Genomic DNA, 26,427 nt, shown 5'->3' with positions numbered 1-26,427 from the left:
AAAGACTTCCATGACCACCTTCTCTTTCCCCCAAACCCCTGCCATCCCCACCAATTTAAAAGGGGAAGAAAAAGAAAGAAAAGAAGCTAGGCATGTTCAATTTGATTTAATGCTATGTCTAGCCTTTATGAGACCCACCACCTGATTTCCTTTAGGCCCCAGAGAACATGGGTCATTGCTTATTTTCATGGCTAGGCAAACATTCCCAACAAAAGCCCTATGATGGTATTGCTAAGGTGTTCTTGGAAATCATATTTACCTGCAGCCATCATTTGTGTGAGTTCCTTGGGCCGCTCTTTGACACTTTCAACTCCACGCTCATCTACAATTGCATTATATACACCTGGAGGTGCAGGAGCCCTTTGGTTAGTATGTGCAGGGTCCACAAGGAGATCATCAGGCCCTACAAAAAGGGGAGGAAAAGACTGATAAGAAACTATATCCAGTCTCCTTCAAGGGTATAACCACTGTCTTTTCAAAACAAACAAGCAAATGAAAAGAAACCCACTTCCAGGCAAGCAAGCATTAGCAAGAGTCCAGTGAAGCACCCCTAACCAAGGACTATCCCATCCATGCCCTGTGCTAGATTGATGAAGAGTACCATTTGTGAAGATGTCAGGCTTCCTGCCTCCAGCTCACAAATCTTCACAAATGGGGTCTTAGACACAGCTCCTCTGCAGCCTTCTCTATGTACATACACATCAATGGAGTGGGCTGAGCGAGAATTTAGCTTTTATGTTAAGAACTCAGTCATCCTGCAAGTTTAGAGGACAGTTGCCTGTAAAATGTATTTAAAGATGAAAAGAGCTAGAAAAGTATAAAAAAAAGAAAGAAGCCACTCTAAAGCATCGTGGAGTACAGAACAGGAAGTGTATTTGTAGTCAGGAAGACCTGGGTCCATATGCACCTCTGAAACTTACTAGCTGAGTGACTAAGTTGCTTATACTTTCCAAGTCTCATTTTCCCCATCTGTGGAATGAAGATAATAATCTCTATAGTACCTATTACACAGGGTTGCTGTGAGATTCAAATGAAATAACCCATATAAAAACTTTTTTTATAGACTTTAAAGTGGAAACTGGAAAACGAATGAAATGCAATAATAAATAATGCCAGATCCTGAACAAAGGATGAGAATATTCCATCGTAATAGGTCTTGGGTCTATCTGGGAGCTATGGAGATATCTTTGTTTTTCACTATCTGTTGGAATATCCTTGTAACTGAGACATAATTTGACTTAGCCTGAATGTTCTTTGAATTTGAAATATATGTGGATATATTTTTAATGGTTCAAACTAGAAGGATAATCATGTCATTTTAAAGGAGTGAAACATAGCATATTAAGTGGTTTCAAGCCAACAACTGAATAAAAATATTTTTCTTCTCCCACTCACTGATATTAGGAACCTTTTTTTCCTCCAAAAATATATACGCTACTAATTAACATCAATGTATTCCTGAGAATTAGATACTACATGGTCTGTCTAAAGTACTAGTTGGCCTTCTTGAAATGGCTCTTTCTAGAATGGGGTTATCAGTTTATTACAAGACTATTCATTGCTTTGGTAGCAGGAACTTGTTGCCAAGAAATAGAAACATAAGATTCACCTGTTTGAGTGGAAGTTCTAAACCATTCCCACTGTCTTGATGAAGTTGCAAGCAGTACTGTCTCAACTAGTAGGAAATGTGAGACATTTAGAGTTTCCTCAAACAAGCTGCCATCAAGGTAAACTATCTTTATCCATACAACAGTTCACTGTGGTAGCAGATTGTACTCAGTATACATATTTTACACCAGGCAATTAAACTCTGTTACCCATATGACTCTAGGACTCACTTATATATTGTGCATCAATTAACACAGGCAATGGCTGCCATCAGACAAAGAAACTCCCACCACATAAAACAAATTTAATTGCAGAGGAAATGGTGTACCTAAATTCTACCCTTCAGCTATCCATAATGCCATCGAAATCTATATTCCGCCCCAACAAAGCCTCTCAGTTCACTCCTGCTTGAATCTTTACAAAATATGCAGAGACAAACAGACTGAAATTTGTTCATTTAAAATGCCCAAATACCCCTGATGTGGGAGCCCTTTCATTTGATCATCTCAAGGTGACTATTTATCTTACTTATTTCTCAAAGCAGGAGTGAGTTGGCCAGATTCCCAGTCCAGGAAGCTAGCTATACTTGCACCCAAGTGTGCATACATTGCCTTTTCCTTCTGTCCAACAAATCTTCAATTGTGAAGCCTCTGAAGGGTTTGCAGCCTTGGAGATCAGCGTTTGTAGCAGGTAGGACTAATGCCAAGCCAGTTGCCATCTTGGCCTACACCTGCCATTTTCAGACAATGCTTTCAAAACAGTATTAGCTTTCTACTGTGCAAAGTGTTATGCTAATAGTTAGCATTTTCATGATTAGAGCAATACAAAGGAGATTGGGACTGGAGTCTCCTAAACAAAAGGACCACTTGAAACAGAATACCTAGGTGCCACTTGATTTTCTGCTTCTTGGTGTGTCTGAGCTAATCCAACTCCTGGCCCATCCCAGAGGTCCCTTTTATAGCTTCACTGAAAAAAGTACTGGACAACCAGAAGTCCTCATTGTTTAATCCTGGCCACATTCCTGTCGCTCTTTGTAACCCAGGATATTCACTGTACCTTTCTCTGCCTTAAGTTCACCTAGTTGAGTGACTGAGGGAACTTATATGACAATCTCCCATACACATCTTCCATGGCTTGGGCAATGCTTTTCAAATATAGTCTTATGAAAGACTGGGGTTTCTTCAGTCATCTATATGGACATACTGAAATTCTTTTTTTAAAAATTCAAAATTAATTTACTCTTATTTTAAATGGGAGTGCATGGCATATATCGCTTTTAAGAGTAGGATAGGCTCATTGGGTCAAAAGGTCCAGGGAAGTTAAGATGATGCTTTAGTAGGGCTTGTGCCAAGATCATAAAGGTAGTAAGTAGCAGGGGCTTGATTTGAACTCAGGCCTTCTAACATTGATGCCAAGGTACAGTTTATTGCACTAGGCAAGAAAATCAAACGAACAGATCTACAAAGTTTGGGAATCACTGGCCTTGGAAGAAAGGTACTACATTTGATAATATTGGCTTATAATTAGTGAAATGCCCCTCTCCCTCCAGTATATCATTTCCTTCTGATTGAATAACTAATTCGTTTTGCATTATCATTGTATTACTTATAATAGCTAACACTAATATATCACCTTAAAGTTTATAAACCACTTTATAAAAATGTATATATACATATATAAAATACACACATATATGCATGTGTATGTATGTATATGTATCTTTGAACACACACATGTGTATATATGTATCTTTGACTATACAGACATACATTTTTGTACACACATATACATACATACATACATACATATAAGTTTGATCATCATAACAACCTTGTGAAATATTACTGTCCTGATTTTATAGATAGGAAATCAGAGGGTGAAAGAGGATAAATGATTGTCCCTGGGTCACTTAGCAAGTAAGTGTTTAAGATGGGATTAGAACTCAGACCATACTGACTTTCAGACCAGTATTATATAAAATTGCCTTTCTCATTGATAATCAGTGCTAATGTTCATTAATAATAAATAATTAAGATTTATGAAAGACTTAGTTTTCTTATTTCTTAACTAAAAATGAGGCTAATATTCCTAGGGATATTTACTTATCTTATTGAGATGTGAGGAGGTTAAATTAAAGTTTACAAAGGATTCTGAATATAGTAAATGCTAATTATTATTACTATTTCATTTTGGAGTGTAGCTTTTCCATTAATATACCCTGGGATCCCTCTGTAATGGTGGGTAATTAAGTAATTAATTTTGAAATAGTGAAAACCACATGTTTCCACAACTAACCACACGCATGCCAGCACCCTACCTAGCAAGGTGATGCCTTGGCCTCCGACACAATGTTAACTGACTTTTCTTTTTCCCTTTACAAAGTCTTTTGAAAAAAAGTCAACCTTTGGCTCTCCTGGTCACCTACCTTCTGAATCACCAAAGCTTTTAAGGAATTCTTGATCATTAAAAAAACAACCATTTATGACATAAATGATGGCATCCTTCAGTAGAAACATCCATACCCCCACCTCCAACTGGAGTTAGAACACCTGAGTTTGGAGTTTCAGCTCTGCTACTTATTAGTTGCATGACTTTGAAAAGCTCATTTCTCCTAATTTGAATTTTTTTCTTCATTAAAATAGGAATGATTCTACTAGTACTCCCACTTGACAAGATCATTGGGCAAAAATAACAACAACAAAACTTGTAAACTTCAAAGTATTGGATAAATGAGTTATTATTACTATCATCATTATTATGGTAGATGTAGAATGAAAATAACGTAATTCACTTGATATTGGAAACTGCCATTGGTATGACAGAACAAGAAGCACAATACTTTGTAACTGTTATGTAAAGCCTGTAGCCACAAGATTTTCTACTGCCCAACCCAAACCTCTGTGCCTTCAGTACATTCGCAGCTCCACTTGTGGTATATCACTAATCAACCTATTTGTTGTAGTTCAGTTGTTTCAGCCGTGTCCAATGCTTCATGACCCCATTTGTGGGGTTTTCTTGGGAGAGGGACTGGAGTGGTTTGCCATTTCCTTCTCCAGTGGATTAAGGCAAACAGAAGTTAAGTGACTTGTCTAGGGTCACACAGCTAATAAGTGTTGCAGGTCTGATTTGAACTTAGGTCTTCCCGACTCTAGACCCACATTCTATCCACTGATCCACCTAGATGCCTCTGTATTGCTATAGTAGCATATTAAAATCAGAAGCCATAAAGAGAAGCCATAAAAAGATGCATAATAGCAAAACTGATGATAAAAGAGAACTACTACCAAAGCAACATAAAACATCAATCACATGACATACAGTCATCTCACTCTACAGTAATTACTTTTATATAGTAATTCAAAGTTTGCAAAGCACTTTATAGACTTTTGACCTCACAACAATCTCAAGAGGCAGGTATTAAAGGTATTATTATCTCAATTTTACAGATGAGGAAACTGAGGCACACTCAAGCAGTTAAGTGATTTACTCATAGTCACACAAGTTGTAAGTACCAAAGATAAGATCTGAAACTAGGACTTCCTGGTTCTAAATGGAGAAATCTATTTCCTATGTCAAACTGTCTCCTATAATCAAGATTAGCACAACCAAAACAGAGCAAAACGAAACCTACCACAAAGATAATTGCAGTCTATGAACCAACATCTGTTGTGGAGAAATAAGGTATAGAAAAATTATATGAAGTAGTTTGGCTCCTACAAAATAAGCCAACACATGCCTTGATGAATGATGACTTCTTTGTGAAGATATACACAAGCAAAGAGTGAAAAATAGGTTAAGTATATAGACTTGAATTAGTAAAACAAAAAGATGAGTCTTGTCTATTGCTCAGAAGTGACACATGAGAAAGGCTTTATTTAAAAATTTAACTATGAAAAATAAACATTTAGTGACTAGATATGGCAAACACCAAACATTACCCCAAAAACCAAAATCAATGTACTTTAACAGACAAAAAATAATTATATGAAGTCAACTAATTAGTTGAAGCAAAGGTCAAAACCAATAACAAATTGGAAGAGAGTATATGGGTGAGAAGATACAACAGCTCCATCCTGACCTATCAGAAGAAGTCATTGGCTCTCAAAATGGCAGCAAGGGAAAAGTATATGATGATAAATATATCCAAACACAATCACAGTCAACCAACAAGCATTTCTAGAATACTTCCTATGTGCTAGGCCCTAGGGAAAATGCTGGTGATCCAAAGAAATGCAGTTTCTGCCTTCAAGGAGCTTACATTCTAATGGAGGGGACTACAAGCAAATAATATACAGAAACAGTAAATGGAAGTCAGTCTCATAGGAAAGGCACTAAGAGGAGCAGCTAGGCGGCACAGTGCATACAGCACCAGCCCTGAAGTCAGGAGGACTTGAGTTCAAATCTGGCCTCAGAACAAACACTTGATACTTACTAGCTGTATGACGCTGGGCAAGTCATTTTACCCCAATTGCCTAAAAACAAAAACAAACAAACAAACAAAAAAGGGAAGGCACTAAGGGAATTTGAGCTGAGTCTTAATGGAAGCCAGAGAAGCTAGGAAATGGAGGGGATGAGGGACAGCTTTCCAGGCATGGGAAACAGGCAGTGTAAAAGGAAAGAGCCTGGAGATGGAGTGTCTGTTGAGTGTGAGGAATAACAAGCAGTCTCATGGTGTCCCACAGTGAATACTAGATTTGTAATCAGGAAGAAGATTGGGGTCTGAATCTTGGCTCTGCCATTTTAATGACTTTAGGCACTTAAGATAAAGTCAGGACCTGAACAAACACACAGAGAAGAAATCGTATGAAAGTTAATCCTTGATAAAAAAGCACTGGAGGACTGATTTTCAAGACATCCCAGAGAAGAAAAAGAGGAGAAAAGAACAGATATTATTATACTGAAAGGGAAGCTGAAAATAAATCAGTAATGCTTCATGTCTACAAAATATTTATGAAAATATATTTGTGAATACACACACACACACATATATATGTATACACACACACACACACACACACACACACATGTATATCAGGGATACCTTTGAGGAAAACAGGAGAAATGAACAGGCAGTCTTTCGAAAATGATGGTCTTAATGGATCATTATCTCCATAGTCATACAATGATCAAATCAGAAAATTTCACAGTTGGAAGGGACCATGGGAGTCATATACTATAAAACACATCTAAACCAGAATCCCTGTGGCTATTTTAGTCAATCTATCAATCTGCAAGCATTTATTAAGGACTTACTCTGTACCAGGAACCATGCTAAGTACTGGGACTACAAATGCCAAAATGAGACAGCCCTTGCTTTCAAGGAGCTTACACTCTAGCAGGGGATACAATGCAATCACTTTGCTTTAAGACTTCCAAGAGGGAAATACCAGCCACCTTGTGAGGCAATTCATTCCACTTTTGCTCTAATGGCTAGGAAGTTTTACTTTGCATCAAGCCTGGATCTGCCTTTTTGCCAATTCCACCTTGGGCCAAGCAAGACAAGTCTAAATCTTCTACTTCCTGACAGTCTTTCAAATCCTTAGAGAGCCCACTTGCCTCATCCTGTTATCTGAGCTAAGAATCCTCAGTTCTTTTGGCAGACTATCATATGGAAGAATTGCAGGACCATCACAATCCTCCACCTCTTCTACCCATTCTACAGCTTACTAGTGTCCTTTCTAAAAGGTAGAACCAAAACTCAACAAGATAATTTAGATGTTGTAAGGGCAACATACAACATGAGTATCATCACTGTAGTCCTGGACACTATGACTCTCAGTGAAACCCAAGTCTGCATTAGCTTTCATTTTTTTCTTTAGCACCTAGAAGCTCTTTGGTGATAAACATTGGATCCAGAAAAGAATATACTCATGTTGGTTCCCTAACCTTTTAGAGGATGAAATTATCATGAAGGCAAATCAAGAAATTATTAGCTGTTCTATATATATGAGAAAGAGAAAGTGAAGGAGATAAAGGAGGAGGAGGAGGAGCAGAAGATGATGAAGGAGGAGAAGGAGACAGAGAAGGAGAGGAAGAAGAAAAGAGAGGAGGAGAAGGAAAATAGGAAGAAAAGGAGGAGGAGGAAAAGAAGAAGACAGAGGAGAAGGAAAATTAGGAGAAAGAGGAAGAAAAAAGATGCAGAAGGAAGAGAAGGAAAAGGAGAAAGAAAAATAGAAATAGGAGACAGAGAGAAAGAAGGGGGAGAAGGAAAGGGGACAAAGGACCAAGAGCTTCAGCAGATGTCCAGATAATTAAAATCCACTTTTACTAATATACTGTGCCTCACTACCTGGCTTGTGATTTACTTTTCAAACTCCAATATATTCCTTTTTTGGTACAAGTGGCCTCTGGTATATATTCTGATGATAACATCATTTCCATTTCTGTCTCCATTAACTTTTCACCCAAATGCTCTCCACAGCACTTACCATCTAGTTCTGGAATTTTTCCAATTAGAATAACTTCTTGACATTCAATGCCTCTCTGTTCTCCTTTTTACCTATCCCACTTCTTTTGAATAAGACATAATATTCCAGTGTTGTAGCCTAGTTATGGATCTCATCCCACAAGTCACACCCCAAGTTGCAAATGTACAATGTCAAACCCAACAGCCTTTTCACATTAGGCTCTCAAGTTAATTTGTTTGTTCATACTTGTATAGACATAGGTTTTATTCGTGGCTTGGATTTGCTCTCCTGTGAATTTCTGTTCATCTCTACTGCTATACTAGGTCTATTCTGTGGCTACTCTTTATGATATGTAGGTTTTCCCCACCCTTTCTAGTTTTATCGCCTTTGGATAGGATTTGCAGAACTCCAGGCACATAATGGCCTTTTTTCCCAGATACAGCTAATGAGGTTAGAAACCTGTTATTCCTGTATTTTAAGCCCAAGGACAGAAATCCAAACCTCCTTTTCAGATACTGTTTTCTTTAAATATCTGTTCCTTTCTCAAATCTGCCTTTCCCTTCCAAAGCCCTTAACTTCCAAGGGTAACAGTGTTGAAAATACCACCCATGTTCTGGGAGTCTTGAGGGTTTTTTTTTCTTTTCTTTCTGGTGAGGCCATCCAGGTTAAGCGATTTGCCCAGGGTAACAGAGGGGTCTTGATTGATCATCTGTAGGAAGCCTTCTCGTTTCCCTGTGCCACTTTCATTTGTGACTACAGGATACTCCAGAAATGGGCAATGGTTTTATGGTCTGGTAGGTCTTGGAAGGTTATTCTTGTCAGTCTTGAATACATAAGCTATAAAGGCTAGTGCTACCAGGTCTACTAAAAGTTTCCTCAGTATCCCCATCAGTAGGAAGTCAGCAACTCTCACTACTCATCTCCCTGCCAGCACAACTGTGAATCTATACGCTGTCACTTCTTGGAGACCAAGCATTCTTTTTTGGAATATGCAACTTCCCTCTTCAAGAGGAGAGTCAAATTAGTTTCTTAGTTCCTAATTTTCAGCAGTCCTTTTTCCTTCCCTGTCTCCTCTAAGTGATATTCTTCTCCCCTTCAACCTGCAGAGAGGTCAGGATTTGTGGGATGCTTTATTCGATCCATTTTCTTTTTCATTCTCCCACTGAAACCTTTCTTTAGTTTTATTAAAGGATCACTTAGTTCTCCCGGATAACCTGGAGAGTATAAGGCATTCCTCAAAGCTTTCTGCTGTTTCTTCTAGGAGGAAGCCAGCCTGCAGTTTGAGCATAAATGAGAGTCATGTATCTATAGCAATAACATACACATATCACACACTCTTTGCCAGTCACTATAAAACCTGCCCTATTCTCCATACTTGTTGTAATAAGACTCTTAATCCTTCTCATTTTGCTAGTAGCTCTCCTGGAGAAACGCCATTTGATTGAGAGACACAGGCTACATTTGTTGTTTGCTGATTTTTTTTAAAGCATTTGACATGTTGGAGAAAAACATAGTCTTAAAGGTTCTCCTCCAACAAGGTGTCTCCTATACATATGGCAAAAACATTCAAGGTTTCTTGATACATGTGACCAAACGGGTAACTCTGTTCAATGATCCTCTGAGTACAACAACTAAAGCCTAAAACAGGAAGACATACACTTTGCCAAAGGAGTTCAATAGTATGATGGAGGATATTTTTTGCAAAGTATGGAGAAAAGGAAAATTCCTTGTAAATGGTAAGGTTCTCAAGATGCTCCCATTAGGCAGAATTTCTTAATCTAGGGTGAGTAAACTTTTAAAAAAATACTTTGATAATTGTATTTAAAATGATTTCTTTTTTAAAACTAGATTTCTTATGCATTTAAAAACAATATTCTGAGGAGTAAATATGCTTCATCAAACTGCAGAAGAGGGTCCAAGATACAAAAAAGGTCAAGACTCTCGGTTAGGAAATACCTACCATTTTGCTAATTATTTCAAGCCTGAAAACCCTGTGGGGCCTTGCCAGTGAGACTGAAGATGATTTTAAAAAAGATTAAGTTAACAAGAAAAAGCCAATGGATAAAGAATGCCTATCACCCAGATTTTAAAACCATAGTTAGTATAGTAACTTAATGAATTTGTCCATTGGTGCTTATATTTTGGCAGACATTGTAGCTGGACAAATGAGCTAGGTCCACAAGGGAATAGGAAGAGAAGAGCAGCCTGAATTGCCTTTGAGAACCAGCAGAGTATTTTTAATGATACCAATCTGCTGCCTGCCACAAAAACCCATATTTTAAATCGCAAATATTCTTCCAGTGACACTATAAGATATGTTCAACAAGTTATCAACAAAGGTCCACACAAAAGGAATGGGGTAAAAGGCATTGTTGAGGACATGTGTGACTGAAAAAAAAGAGGTTTGACCAGTCATCTTTCATGAGTAGAGGATATGTGGAAGTTCAAATTGTTGTTATAGTGTTCAAGAAATATTAAAAGACTCAAAAGAAGGCCTCCACCATTTGAGTGAATCCTCTACAGGGAAGGGGAAAGTATGCATATATTGTGATCCTGATCAATGGGAGAACTACCTATGTAGATTAGAGCCACAAACCAATCATGTATGTAAAAGGCTAGATATAATGGTAATACAGTTCTGCCAAAGGCCAAATTACTTCTTTTATAATACTCTCCTTTATAAGATGTATTCTAAGATAGAATTTAGCATTCAATGTCATAATCATTTTAACAAGGGGATTTATATTTAATTTTGAACTGGATTAGACTAGCCTTGCAAATAGCTTTTGAAACTCATCCAAGGCTCCAACAATTACATTTGACCTGTACAATCTGCATTGGCCTTTCTCATACTTTCCATTGCAAACTCCTCCTAACCCTTGCAACTGCCCCCTAGAACCCAACTGTGCCAGTATCGGTCACACCTACAGTTGCACCACCAACATAAGATTCCCGTTAAAACCAAATAAAAAGTAAATTGAAAGGAGAGGTAGGTCATATTCAATTTATTTTCAGGACTACTGCCCGATTTTCTTTGGCCTACTGCCCAATATCCTCTGAGCCCTAGGCACATGCTAACTTTCATGGATGAATAACTTTAGTGAGCAAAGCAGGCTACCCATCCCTCATAAAGAGTCCAGGCCAAATGGGGCTTCAATTGCTTCCCTCCAATATGACACCGGGTCTGGTATATAAACATGTTTTCTCTTTCAACACCCAGGGATCCTTTTATGTTTTTCAGAAACTATTCATTTCCACCCACAAATGGTGCATATTTATAGTCAAAACAATCCTAGATTCATTCAGAGTTCTACTCTTCATTCTAGTCCCTGAAAAAATGTCTTGCTTTAGTCTGTAAGGCAAAAAGAACATAATGTATTTAATATATAAAAATAGTTTTCATTACAGAAATGAGTCTTCTACAGAAGCTATAGATGGCATAGCACTGAAACTACTCTAAAATCTGACCCTTTTAAAGGGGAGGAAACAAAGTAGTAATATATTTTTAGAGAGAAAATGCTGTATAATTTTAAGTTGTGTTCCAGGTAAGTTATAAAAGAACCATGGGATATTCAAAGAATAAGAACAATGTGTAATTAACTGTAAAACAGGACAAAACATGAAAGTCTAATTAGTCCTGAGGTAAATTAACAGTCTTATCCTAGGTATAAAAGATATAATTTAAAATATTTTATGTACCAGTATTTATCCTAATGACCAAGATTTATGTATTGCTTTAAGGTTCACAAAGCACTTGATATATTTGAGCTGCAACAAAACCCCTTAGTAAGTACTACAGGTCTTATCTGCACTTTACAGGTTAGGAAACTGACGTTCAGAGATATTAAGTGGATTTTAGAGTGGGGAGTAGAAGGTTCAGTTGTCTTCAAATATTTGGACAGTTATCATGTGGGAAAGTGGAATGAGATTTGTTCTGTTTGGACTAAGACGACAGAGCTAGGAGCAATCAGTGGAAGTCACATAGCAGCAAATTAAGTCTTGATGTCAGGAGTTAATTTTCTTAACAATTTTTTTGTTTTTGTTCAGTCATTTTTCAGTCATGTCCAATACTTCACAAAGGGAAGTCCTGGCCCTCCATTGTGTCACCTAGCTGCCCTCTTAATAATTAGAGCTAGCTATATTAAATTGTGCACGGCGTTGGGCCTGGAGTCAGAAAGACCCATCTTCCTGAGTTTAAATCTGGTCTCAGACACTTACTAGCTGTGTGACCCTGGGCAAGTAACTTAAATCTGTTTGCCTCTGCTTCCTCATCTGTAAAATGAGCTGGAGAAGGAAATGGCACACCATTCCAGTACATTTGCCAAGAAAACCCCAAATGGGGTCATGAAAAGTCAGACATGACTGAAAATGACTGAATAATAACAATTAAACTGTATATACCCTTTGACCTGGAATTCCCAGTACTAGGTCTATACTCCAAAGAAAGTGAATAAAGAGGAAAAGGACTCATATGTACAAAAAATTTATAGCAGCTCTTTTTGTGGCAGTAAAGAAGCAGAAATTGAAGGGATGCCCATCAATTGGGGAATGGCTGAACAAGTTGTGGCACATGAATATAATGGAATATTACTGGGCTGTAAGAAATGATGAAGGGAATGGTTCCAGAAAAACCAGAGAAGACTTGTATGAGCTGAACTAAGTGAAGTGAGCTGAACCAGGAGAATAATTTATACAATAACAACATCATTGTGAGGAGAATCAACTCTGAACAACTTAGGAACACTGATCAACATAATAACCTACCACAATTCCAAAAGACACATGATGAAGCATGCTTTCCATCTCCAGAGAGAGGAATGATGAAGGCAGAGTATAGATCCAAACCTATTTTCTTCCCTTCCTCTCCATTTTTTCCTTTCTTTCCTTCATTCCTTCCTTCTTCCCTTTTTTGCTCCCTTCCTTCTTCTCTCCCTTCCACACTTCTTTTCTTCCCTTCTTCCCTCCCTTCTTTCCATCTTTGCTCCCTTCCTTCCTTCCTCCCTTCTTTCCTTCCTTCCTTGACATGGCTAATATGGAAAGTTGCTTGAGAAGACAATATATATTTGTAATGGGGTTTATTTTTCTTCCCTTCTCAATGGCAGGGAGGGGGGAAAGGAGGGAGAGAATTTGTAACTAAAAATAAAATAAAATTGAATGGAAAAAAAAAAGATGTAGCCAAAAGTACAACTGGTTACTTTGGAAGGTAGTGGGTTCCCTCTCATTGGAGAATGTCCAGCACAGGTTGGGTGGCCACCTAGACTATATGATAGAATAAGTTTATCATTTTGCACTGATAGTTAATGATAAATTTTTTGGTTTGTTTTTATTTTTTATTTTTAGTAAAATTCTGGGGCAGCTAGGTAGTGCAATGGATAGCACATGGAACTTGGAATCAGGAAGACCTGAGTTCAAATATTACCTCAGACACTTACTACTGGTGTGACCACAGGCAAGTCACTTAAACTCTGTCTCAGTTTCTCCATCTGTAAAATGTGTATAATAATACCCATTACTATACCTAACACGATGGCTGTGAGGACCAAATGAGATAGCAAATGTAAAGTGCTCTATAAATCTTAAAGTTCTATATAAATGTTAGCTATTATTATTGTTAACAATAGTTTTTGTTGTTCAGTCATTTCAGTTGTGTCTGATTCTTTGTCACCCCATTTGGGATTTTCTTGGCAAGGATACTGCAGCATTTTTCTATTTCCTTCTCTAGCTCATTTTACAGATGAGAAAACTGAGGCAAACACAGATAAGTGACTTGCCCAGGGTCACATAGCTAGTAAGTGTCTGCAGCCAGATTTGAACTCGGTTCTTCCCAACTCCAGGCCCAGTATTCTCTCCACTATGCCATCTCACTTCCACTGTCCCTTAATAATAGTTATAATAACTATTTATTTTGCTCTGAACTTAGAAATGTGGAAATAGTTTAGAAGAAATCAACCTGGATGATGACAGAGCAGCTTGGATTCTTACCAGGCTTATACTCTGGTCTATTAAATAAAGTCTGAGTCAACCTAAAAGGGTAATTTAAAGTTATTAAATGTGTAAAGGTTTATTTCATATAGGACAATGATCAGATGTTATCCATTTCTACTGGCAGAATAAGATAAAATGGGATTAGGCTGTGGTAGTGGTGATTTGGATTAGGTTTAAAAAGCACTTAATGAAAGACAAAGTTATTTAACATTGGGAAAGCTATGAAACCTCCTTGTGGGAGAGGAAGGATAGCGTCATGTTTTGAGAATGTCATAGGCTGACACATGAGCTGGGCTAAACTTGATTCAGTCAGATATAACCCCCTAAAAGATATGTTGTCCGAAAGTCATAAAATTGATACATATTTCAGCATCTCTCTCTTGCTCCTTTTGTATTAGTTGAGCTAATTTAACAATAACTTATTAATTTAACAATATTTATTAAGTGCCAGAAGCAGCATAGCATAGTGGAGTCAAGAAGACCAGAGTTCCAGTCAAATTCTGATCCTTATTTAACTTTTCATGGTCCCAGGGAACTCTCTCTCCTTCTCCTGCAGTCTTCCAGACTGTAAGTTACAAAATAATTGCAGATCTACACACCCTAAAAACAAATAACACATCAAAAAGGCATTGTGGTAAGAATAGGTCTTGCCCTCAGGGAGCTTATGTTCTATTGAAAGATGTAACATTTTCAAGAGAGAGAGAATATTCAAGAAGTGACACCCAATCTGAATCTTAAAGAAAGGTAGTGATTCTAAGAGGTAGAACATTACAAGAACAGACGGATTGCTGAGTTTTTATGTTTCTTTTAAAGGGTCTCAAATGCTGGGCAATGGGGGAACAATCATATCATAGCACTAAGTAGTATAACTCAAAAGAGAGAATGTTATTTCTGAATTTTTAGTTTGCAAGTACAAGGAAGCCAACCAAGGGCTGCCATTGGGAAGATGATTCATTTCTAAACTAAGGTGTGCTAGGGCTCAATCCCAAATCTCAGCTGTCTGAAGCTAATCAGAAGATTGCAAGAGAGAAAGTTTTGCTTCTAGACTCCATAACACATGCTGCTTTGCAGAGCCAAAAAAACCAAAACAAAACCCAACAACAAATAAAAACAAAATTTAAAAAGGTTTGTCAGATAAACGTGAAAGCTAGCACGTGATGTACTTGGGGTGTCCTTTACAAAGTCAGCTGCTAATTTCCCAAAACCTAACCCTCCCTGGCAGCCAATGCTTGGTCTTCAGCAGGTTACAATGATGCCTCTTCTTTTGTGAGGATTCCAGCAGCTGCTGCCTGAATGAGCTGAAGTCTATAAATAACAGAATCTTGAGACCCATTAAGTGAGGCATTAGTGATAACAAAGGCACATACAGTACTAAAATAGTGAAATCACTGGAAGGAAGGGGGAGTGTTAGCTTGGCAATGCAATGCCAATAATAAAAGGCAAATCTGCCCGTTGCTTAAATACAAAATGCCATTCTGGACCTGTGATTACAACCTCCATTTTTCACTTTGTCTAGCACCTGATTTTAAATTGTAAATCACTCACTTTCCATCTCAGGCAAGGAATGGTTACAGAATAAATGATAAGGTTTCACCCAATGACATATCAGTCTTTGAAGAACTCAGCATTAAAAATAAAATTGAGACATGACCAGAAGGCCTCTCTCTGAAATCATGCAATCAAATGAAATGACACAATTTGCTGAAGAGATGACTTCAACAGGATAGGCCGCACATGAGATGGTGAACAAAGCCAATTATCTTCTGACTTGGAGAAAAACACTCCACAGGATCGAAAAGAGGAGTGCAGAACAATGCTAGCGGGGAAAAAAGGAAAAGTAACTTAGGGGAAACCTTTATTTTATTTTATTTTTTGCAAAAAATATACTTTGCATTCCCAAATGGAAGAAAAGAAGCAGGGAAGTAGAATAGAAAAGAACTAGGCTGATTTTTAGGAAATCTTGGTGTTCCTTACTAGCTATGTGACCTTGGGTAAGTCATTACATTTCTTTGGGTCTTAGTCTCCCCATCTAAAAAAAGGAGTTAAAGTAGATAATCACTGGGTAGGTATTCCACAAAATATGGCAACACTACGTTATTTTCCTTTAAAAGTCTGTATATATGGTATTTTCAAATTATTAAGATGAATAAGATTTAAATATTTGGAGCTTTTCCTCTTCCTTATAATTTTTTTTTCTCCTGAATAGAATATTCCCTATTTGAAGACTGAAATGCAGCCTAGTTTGGAGTAACAGCCTGATAAAGTGGTGGATTTGGAGTTGGGAAGACACAGGTTCAAATCCCATCACTGATAATTTCTGGTTGAGTAATTATGGGTAAGTCAAGTCTCTAAGTCATGGTCCCTCATTTGTAAAAAGGGGGAAATAATATCTACACTACTCTTTTCAGAGGGTTGATATGAAGATTAAAAGGTAAAATATTGAAAATACTTTTGAAAAGGTAAAATATTGAAAACACTATTGAACACCCTAAAGTTCCATATAAATGTCCAATTATTAGTAAGTATGAAATATTGATAATTCAAATCATTCTCTTGCTTGATAAATATCACATAATGTACAAGCCAGCATATCCCACTGATTTCTGTTTTTCTAAGTATAACTACTATATGAAAGAAAAACAACCAAATGGAAGTGCCATATAACCCATGTCTCAAACTGTAAATGCATTATTGAAAAAAATCAACTTGGGAGTAAAAATAGCACTGGTTCCATTAAAATAACTGCACTTCCACTCTAAGTAGTCTCCATCAATCAGAATGCCATTTGTGATTACTTTAGATTGATAGACTTTAAGTATTAAAAAGGGCTCATTTGGTCAATCTGCCACCAAATGCAGCAGGATAAGATGAGATCCTTTCTTTGCTTCAATGCCACTGATGATGGTGAACTCACTTCTTTTAAAGGCAGTTCATTCAATTTTAGGGCAGTTTTAAAGTATCTGAAAGTCCTTCCTTGCAGTAAGACAGAATCTAAAAGCTGAGAGAACTAAATTCATCCCTCTCCTCCCTCTAAGGTCGATGAGAAAATCTGGGCAAATGGTCTAATATCACTTTGCTATCAGTTCAACAGGGATTCCAGGGCTTCACAGCTACCTGAGCCACACACTGGAGTCTGTGAAATTAAATGAAGATAAATCTGTCAAGAGCCAGCCACCCTCCAATGGATGAAAGCTCTTTGTTTTTGAAACTGACAATCCTCACACAACACCAAGCCTAAAAAAAGTATTGTAGGCAGCAAGGAGACATCTGGGGTCTACATAGAGGCTCAAACACCCTGATAAAGCTGCAGGCAGAGGGAACTGAAATAGTGCAGCTGGCAACCCTGCAAGGATAAAGGGAATAGCTCTGTTGGAACAAAGGCATCAACACTTGACATTAAGCCTCTAAGGCAGGGTTGTCAATGGTGTGAAGTCCTGGAACCAATAGTACCAACCACCCACAAAAGAACAGTTTTTGCATGTGCACCCTGTGGAGCTGTGTATTGGTTACATATCACCCTTTTCAAGCCATCCATGCCAGCAACAGCAGCTTCTTCTCACGCTGAGGAAAACCAGCGACAGATAAATCTCTGACTGGTGCCATTTTGTCCTGGAGCTTCTCATTATGTGTTCATTTTATACTCTGACCCAGCCATAGAAAACACATTACAAGATGAGGTGGGACGTTTTAATTGCAGAGGGTGAATAACTGGCCCTCAAACAACTGGGGAACTTTGGTAAATGAGTTATCCACGTTCCAAAACACGCCGTGTACTGCTACTTAATCAGCAGAAATCGGCCTGAACCCAAACACAAAACAGAACGAAACAGAGCACAGCCAGTGTAAACTAGTGGCACATCATAAGTAACTTATGTACTGAGAGGGTCACAAAGAGCATACTGAGTTACCCTTTAAACTAATGTGCTCTTTATGATGTCCCTGAAGCACTCTGCATAAAGTATCTCACCCCCAACCAAGCACAGGCTAACCAACATTGGCAAGGTATGCCTCTCTGATCATAATTCAGGCCAAGACGTCATCTTACTTTGTAGCTGGCCACAGTACTGAAAAGGGCATTGCTCTGCAATCCCAAGCACTCATATACTGGATTGGGATACTGGTTGCCTTTGAAGAATCTACCTGTTCCTCAAGTTCACTTCAGGAAAAAAATTTCTTGTTTTATTACTTTTATAAGAGTTACAAAAAAGTTACAGAGGAGGAAAAATAGGGAAGAAATTGACCTTAAAGAAGCAGAGATGTGAAAGGAAAAAAAAACCTGGCCCAGGGTGCTACATATCATTTTAGGTTGGCTTGGAGTGATAATATTTATTTATGGTTTTATTATTTATATAAAAGAAATTATGCTGAATGTGTTTTCTGGGAATTACAGTATGTTGCTATTGCTATGATGGTTTGTTATTTTCACAGCTAGATGGTTTAAACCCAACCAAAACAAATATTTTAGAAGAATTCCCACTAGCATTAGCACATTTTTCCCCCTTCTGGTCTTACTTGGGGGAAAAAAAGTCTTTTGTTCTTTGAGTCCACTGACCTTCTCATTCTTGAGCAACATTTACTTTGATGGCTTATTATGAAATTATTCTAACTCTGAAATAATGAATCAGCAACTAGGAGGTAGCTAAGAATGTGCATAGCATTTAAGAACTAGAGGGGTTTTTACTTACAAATATATACCAGATTATGATTTATTATGCATATTATCTTTAGGATAATAATTTCATTTGTAACAATAGTGAATAGTTATTATTAATAATAGTGGATAATTACCATTAATAAAAATAATTACATGTATATAGGTATATTAGTAAATATTAACGCCAGGATAATTCAAAACCACATTTTCTGATTACTAGTCTTGTAGGGTTTTTAAATAATGCGTGTTATTGATTTACTTTTTAAATTTTCAGGTACAAATTCTCTACCTCTCTTCATCCATCTGAGAAGAGAATCCAACAAATAGAATGCCCATTATATATATTTACACATTAGCCATATTAAAAAAAAAAAGGCAAGAAAAATAAAGAAGAAAAAATATGCTTCAATTAGTACTTGGAATCCATCAGTTCTCTATCTAGAGGTAGATAACATTTTTCATCATTAGTCCTTTGAAATTTTGGTTGGTCATTGTGTTGATCAGAGTTGCTAAGTCTTCCACAGTTAATTATCAATTCAACATTGATGATACTGTGTACATTGTTTTCTTGATTTTGCTTATTTTACTTTTCATCTGTTCATACAAGTATTCCCAGGTTTTTCTGAAACCTTCTCTTTCATCATTTTTTACAAAATTATAGTATTCTATCACAATCACATGCCATAATTTGTTCAGCATTTCCCAAATTGATGGGAATTTCCTCAGTTTCCAATTCTTTGCCACCACAAAAAGAGCTGCTATAAATGTTTGTACATATAGGTCCTTTTTGTTTTCTGGGATACAGACCTAGAAGTGGAATTGATGGGTTAAATGGTATGCAGAGTTTTATAGCCATTTTGGGCATAATTATGGATTATTCTCCAGAATGACCAGACCAGTTCACAACTCCATGAACAATGCATTCATGTACTTATTTTTCCACATCTCCTCCAGCACGTCATTTTCCTTTTTTGTTACATTAGCCAATCTGATGGGTGTGAGGTGGTACCTCAGAGTTGTTTTAATTTGCATTCCTCTAATTATTGGTACTTTTGAGTATTTTTTCATGACAATTGATAGCTTTGATTTCTTCTTTTAAAAGCTGCCTTTTTATGTCTTTGCCCATTTATAGATTGAGGGATGGCTTTTCATTTTATAAATTTGGCTCAGTTCCCTATATATAGTCTCATGTTTAGTCACTGATCATAGGATCATATATTTAGAGCTAAAGGAGATGTTAGAGTCATCAAGTCCAATCCCCTCCCATTTGATAGATGAGGAGACTGAGGCTTAGAGAGGTTCAATGACTTGTTCAGGGTCACAAGCCAACAATGAAGCTAGAATGTGAGGTCTCCTTGATCTCAATTGCAGCACTCTATCTTCTATGTCACCTAGCTGCTTCTAGTCCAATGTACTATGTAGTCACTCATAAAAAGGAATACATTTAAAGAAGCTGCATAGCATAATAGATAGAGATCTCAGATTAGGGAAGACCTGACACATACTGGCTGTGTAACCCTGGGCAAATAACTTAATCTCCCAAGGCTCTCAGCAACTCTCCAAGACTAGAAGTTACAGAGAATTTGTCAACCTACACTGGGAGAAGGCCCTTGTTCATCTGGGCATTTCCTGTGCCATTGACATCACAGGTCTAGTACAAATCCCAACTCACATTTATATAATCATTTAAAGTTTAGAAAATCATTCTTCTCCTACCACTCATGTAAGCCAAATAATCTCTCTAAATATTATTTTCTGCATTGTGTAGATTTTACAAAGAGGTTAAATGACTTATCAAATATACAAATGGACATAACTACCATACTCCAGCAACTATACTTGGACACGCAGACATACATGTAAACATTGGTATACCACCCAAGGAAAAGTCTTGTAATGCTAATTGATCAGTCTTTTGGCACATACTCACACAAATTCACTCACCCATTCTTGATAGTCGTTTATTTAAATAGTCCATCCTTTGTTTGAGAATGCAGAAACAGACCAGGTGAGGTGCCTGGGAACAGCACTGGGGCATTGATGGGGCATATGGGGACATGAAAACTAATTTCTTGGGAAAGGCAGCCAGAAACAAAGTTTCTTGAGGATCTGCATTATGAAATTAAGAGACTCCAAGAGCCTGGGTACAGGTCACACAGAAAAGGAGAGATAACTAAAATAAGCCTTCTCTTATATTGAGCCAAATAGATACACATGTAACTTGTTGTCTGAGCATAGTCCCCTATACCCTAGACATGAGCCCTTCACAATGGATACCAGGATATATTAGATCAGGGATTCTTCTTCTTCTTCTTTTTTTTTGTGAGGCAATTGCCCAGTGTCACACAGCTAGTAACTGTCAAGTGTCTGAGACTACATTTGAACTCAGGTCCTCCTGACTCCAGGGCCAGAGCTCTATCCACTGTGTCATCTAGCTGCCCCAACATCAGGGATTCTTAACATGGGGTCCATGAACTTAAAAAAATATTTTGAACTTTATTTCAATATTTTTTCTTTGTATTCCAATATATTTCACTTTATACATTTAAAAACACTATTCTTTTAAAAAATATTTTATTTTTAGGCAATTGGGGTTAAGTGACTTGCCCAGGGTCACACAGCTAGTAAGTGTCAAGTATTTGGTCTGAGATCCGATTTGAACTTGGGTCCTCGTGACTTCAGGACTGGTGCTCTATCTGCTGTACCACCCAATTGCCCCAAAAACATTATTCTGAGTTCATAGACTTCAACAGACTGACAAATGCATCCATGACACACACATACAAAAGATTAAGAATATCTGTATTAGAGAGAGATGGACATATGGGATAGACAGACAGATAAGCAAGCATTTATTAAACACTTTCTTTGTGTCAGCATTGTCCTAGAAGCATAGGTTAACTCAGGGAAAGATTTTCTCAGAATAAGACTTATTCCAGAGGTTCTCCTATGACCCAGACTGATGCCAAGGCCAGAGGAGTAGATGGGTTTCATTCCCTGGCACCTCTAATTTGCCTGATGTTAGCTATTTAGGAGTACTCTGGTTCAACTTGCACTCTCTGGATTCTGGGTAGTTCATTTGGTTAGAGGGCAGTTAAGGAAGATGAAGTCAAGTATTTGACCCCCATTTAGGCCAGTTAGCTTTGTTATTTTTCTACAGCTACCCTCTGTAGTAACTATCCAGCTGCCTAGAAAATGTCTGCTGTTGGTCACAAGTGAGACCAGATGAGAGTTGGTGGATAAGGCCATAAAAATTGATAGAAAAACAATGCAAAACAACTTTCTTATAAATACTGCATGCATCTTACCTGAACTAACAATTGGGTTGCTTTTGGCTAAGTGTAAGTTGGTGAAAAAATCTAGAATGTTTCTGCCAGAAAATGATCCTGCCTCCAGCTGACACTTAGCATGAAGCACACCATCCTAATCGGAAGCAAGAAAGTTCTCCCTCTCCACTCAAAGAAGAGTGAACCGCTCTGTTTTTAACCCAATGCTCTTAAACTCACACAAAGTTTTCTTGCTTAGTCTTTGCATCAGATATTTATTTCACTGATTGGTAAATTTCTAGTTATGATCCTTGAAAGGTTTTACTACTTGCTGATACTGACTTTGTGTTTAAACTGCACTATATACCATCAAGGTTTGTTCACTCACTCCTTTAACTGAGATTCATAATGTTAGCCTTATCTTTAGTGCTGGTAACCCTTCCCTCAATGCCAAAAGGTGCCGCAGAACACAAAACATTTCTGGAAAGGGAAAGATAATGAGATCATAGAGTCAACTTATGAACTAAGGGACATCAAAATGGACGATAGGATTCAGAACCAGAAAGAAGCTGAGAGATCAAGTAATCCAACCCCCTCATTTTACAGAAAAGGATAATAAAGCCCAGAAAGAAGGGATGTGTCCTAGGTAATAAATGTAAGAGCCAAGGTCTTTTGACTCCAACTCCAGTGTCTTTACAGAAAATAATTCCAGAAAGATTCATAGTTCCATATCAATATATCTTTTGGATATCAAAACCTGGAATATGGTATTCTGCTGTCTCAGTATAGGCAGCCTTCCAGTTATTAACACTTGGCTTACAAATGGTTAGTGCTACTATCTCCTCTCCTTCCTTCCCCTGGAATCCTTGGTTGCTTCCCAAGAGGCTAGAATCATTGCTGCTGTCCTAGGTGCTGAAGCCACTGATGCTTGGTGGAGCCTGATCTCAAAATTCCACCTACATAGACACCACCTTCCCCACCTACCTAGCCCCAGCTTCCAGAGTTCCTACATTTCCTCCACTTCCCTAAGAACTATGACATTCCTAATTATGAGATCCCTCATTGAAAGATATTCCTCCTAGCCCTACCTTCCTCCGCAGGTTCCTCCTGGTTCTGAAATGCTATAGCTCTTTGTGTTCCTAGAATCCTCAATTAGAACTTGGAATGCATTTTTTTCCACTTAAACAATGATAAAAACAATAATTAGTCCTACAGCATTAATACTGTATCTTTACTTATATATAATTAATATATCTTAATGCATATAGTTATCTTATATATGTATATAACAGCATAGCTATATGTTTGTATGCATACACCTATATGAACTTACATGTGTATATATACATATATATGAGAAAGATTTGTGATTTCACCAGTGTGGAGGAACTGGTATGAGAACGCCATCCACCAACCCAGATGGCAACTTGTCTGTGCCTTCTTGAGGCACCTAATTGCTAAGTGATTTGTCCAGCATCACACATGTAGTAAGGCATCAGATTTGGATGCTAAATCAGGCCTTTTTCTGACTTCTGAGTCTCTAGTCATTATGAAAGCTGCCTCTATCATTTAAGCTCATTAAGGACAGTATCTGCTTTATTTTTTTATCATAGTCTCCCCAACACTTAATATAGTGCTTACCACACTGAAGCGTTTAGTAAATGTTTCATGACTGAATAAATTCATGAATGGGTTAACGAAGAATTTTCTCCAAACCCATAGTCCTGAAAATCACTCCTGAAAAGAAGAGTAACTCATCTCTTTTCTTTCTCATCTCTTTTTTTGGCACCAAGCTTGATCATTCTAATTACATTGCTCAGTCTCATTTTTTGTTGTTGTGTTCTTTCCATTTATGTTGTTATGGTCTTTGTGTATATTGCTTTCTTGGTTCCTCATATTGCATCAGTTCATGTAAGTTTTCCATGCTTCTCTAATTTTTTTTGATTATTTCTCATGGCACAATCAAACCCCTTGCATTTGTGCACTATAATTTGGTTATCTGTTACCCAACCGATCAGCATCTACTTCAACTTGGATATTTTTACTCCATCACAGGGCAGCATTTGAAGTAGAGCAATAGAACTGGGCCAAGTAAGGAGCAACATGGCCCAGGACCTTCTACTTCATATCCCCAGAAAACAATGCAGAGATTTGCACGGGTAAGGAGCTTCATACAGATGAGATTCCACTGTGCCTGTTTTTTTTTTTCATGAAATTAAATAAACATCCCATTTCTATTAGGCACTTACCTATGTGCAGTTTTTTTTCCATTCACTGTATTATATAAGTTTCAACTCTGATAGCTGATTGAGTGACTTCACTCTCACCTTGCCTCTCCTATGAAAGATGAGTAAGGAAATTTGGCTGCCTCATTTGCATATCACAGGAAAGTTCTTGTTCCATGTTTCCTGAAATATACTTTTTGATGTTTATCACTTTGATCCTCATATCAAAAGCTGCATAGGGCACTAACAGGAAAAGGCATTGGGGGGGGGAAGGAGAGTGAGACTTTATAAGTCAGCTAGTGGCCTAGTGGAAAAAGCATTAGTTTAAAGTCAGAAGAATCTATGTTCTAGTCTAGGCTCTGACACTTAGTAGATGTCTGGCTCCTGATTCAACAATTCTCATCTTCTCACCAAAGTTACCTAATCTGTAAAATCTGCAGCTGGGCAGCTAGGTGGCACAATGGATAAATTACTGGGCCGGGAGTCAGGAAGACCTGAGCTCAAATCCAATCGAAGACTTTCTAGCTGTGTGACCCTGGACCAATCATTTCACCCTGTTTGCCTTGGTTTCCTCATCTGTGAAATGAACTGGAAAAGGAAACAGCAAACCACGTTCCTAACTTTGCCAAGAAAACCCTAAATGGGGTCACAAGGAGTCAGACATGACTGAAACAACTGAACACCACCAACAACAATATTTGCAGTCCTTAACCCCTCTCTCACAGGGTTGTTGTGAGGAAAGTGCTTTGTAACTCTTAAAACCCTAAGTAAGTGTGAGATGATTTATATCTCCAACCCAATAAGTATTGATTAGGTTGCATCCAAGATACTCTGCTAGGTGCTAGTGATTCAAATAATAGCAGCAGCAACAATAAAAATGGTTCCTGTCTTTCATGAAGCTTACATTCTACCTAGTCTAAATACTCCTAACAAAATGGATAGATACTTCAGAAGCCTACCAACCACCTGGCCTTTCTATCCACTCTACATGTTTGATTGCTCCTATACATGTGGCTTCAACTGAGCTCCTTGAGGGCAAGGGACTGACTGTCTCACTTTTCAATTTGCACGTCAAGCACTAAAGACAACGTTGGTGGGTCAATACTAACTAAAAGTTATTTCAATTAGTTAATTAATTGATTCATTCTGGCACTTAAAAAAAAAAACCTCTACCCTTACCCCCCCCAAACCAACTACCTCCAACTACCCAAAAAACTTTCACATTAAGCATTAGTGGATCATTAACATTCTGTTGCCTTCATTTTCTCCAATAGCATTTGGTTTGATTGTTAGGACATCTTAAATAATTAAAATTCTGGCAAATTCATAAAATATGGTTTGAAAGAAAAAAGTTACATTTTTGAAAGTGGGGCAGAGAGTTAAACGGTTTAAGGGAGAGAGGGTGGTGGGAAGTTCTATAAGTGAACTTCAAGTATGATGGGAAAACCAACACTAAGTCCAGCTACATGATTAATTAGAGTAGAAAGACTTGCTGTAGTCCAGGAGATCAAACAGGGTAGTGAAGGTTTCTAGCCTAATCGTGACTTATTAATCCAGCACACTAAATTTGGGGTAATGGCTAGCAGTGGCAGGGATCTTATTGTGATGGATTCTGCCATTAGATGACATTATGAGGAACATTAGAAAGATAGGGAGGATATGTGAGGAAGGGCAGAAAATTGAAGGGAACTGTGAATTAATATAGAAAATGAGCTGCAGGATAAAACAGTAGATGCAGTCATATTCTTTCCATAAAAGCATGTTGAGTTCAAATGGCTTCCTTATAGGCACACAAGGAGCCATGCTGAGTTGAATTGCTGAATCTGTTTATGAGTAGAAAGGGTGACATGCAGAACTACAGCAGTGCAATGTAATGGCTAGGAATTCACACCTGAAATTGAAGAAACTTGAGGAAACTTTGTAACGACAATGTGATCATAGTGTTGCCCTATGGAATTACATATTCTCATTTTTCGTTTTCTCTCGCAATCTTATGACCGCATATGCTTGAAACCAAAACAATGGAAAATACATTTGTGCTACCATATAAGCGACAGAATTTCAACAGGGGGAATCAGAAGTAATTAGAATTGTTTAAAGATTAAAAACAATAGAACCCCTGAGGACAATACACTATAATGAGGGGAATGAGAAATGAAGGTACACAAATAAAGGTGATAAAAGGCAGAATGTGATTAGGGTAAGTTAATGATGCTGACAAAGTGGTCTATGTAAATTTAAGATGAGGGAGATCATTGATAGCTGAGGAACTTAGGAAAGGC

At 37.7% G+C, this 26,427-nt stretch overlaps 1 protein-coding gene across 3 annotated transcripts in view; it reads right to left on the bottom strand.

Moving 5' to 3' along the window:
• Positions 1-26,427, bottom strand: part of ENOX1 (ecto-NOX disulfide-thiol exchanger 1) — a 677,866-nt gene that overhangs the window by 255,517 nt on the left and 395,922 nt on the right. For all 3 annotated transcript variants that reach the window (XM_078147594.1, XM_020971657.2, XM_020971652.2), the window contains one exon: positions 260-403. In XM_078147594.1, coding sequence (XP_078003720.1) covers positions 260-272 — 13 coding nt within the window. In that variant the 5' untranslated portion in view covers positions 273-403. The remainder of the gene's footprint in view (positions 1-259; positions 404-26,427) is intronic.

Source organism: Phascolarctos cinereus, unplaced genomic scaffold, assembly GCF_003287225.1.
Source record: "Phascolarctos cinereus isolate Bilbo 61053 unplaced genomic scaffold, phaCin_HiC Scaffold_7;HRSCAF=346, whole genome shotgun sequence".
Lineage (NCBI taxonomy): Eukaryota > Metazoa > Chordata > Mammalia > Diprotodontia > Phascolarctidae > Phascolarctos > Phascolarctos cinereus.
Note: the sequence above shows the minus strand (reverse complement) of the source record. Positions and strands in the feature narration are given on the sequence as shown.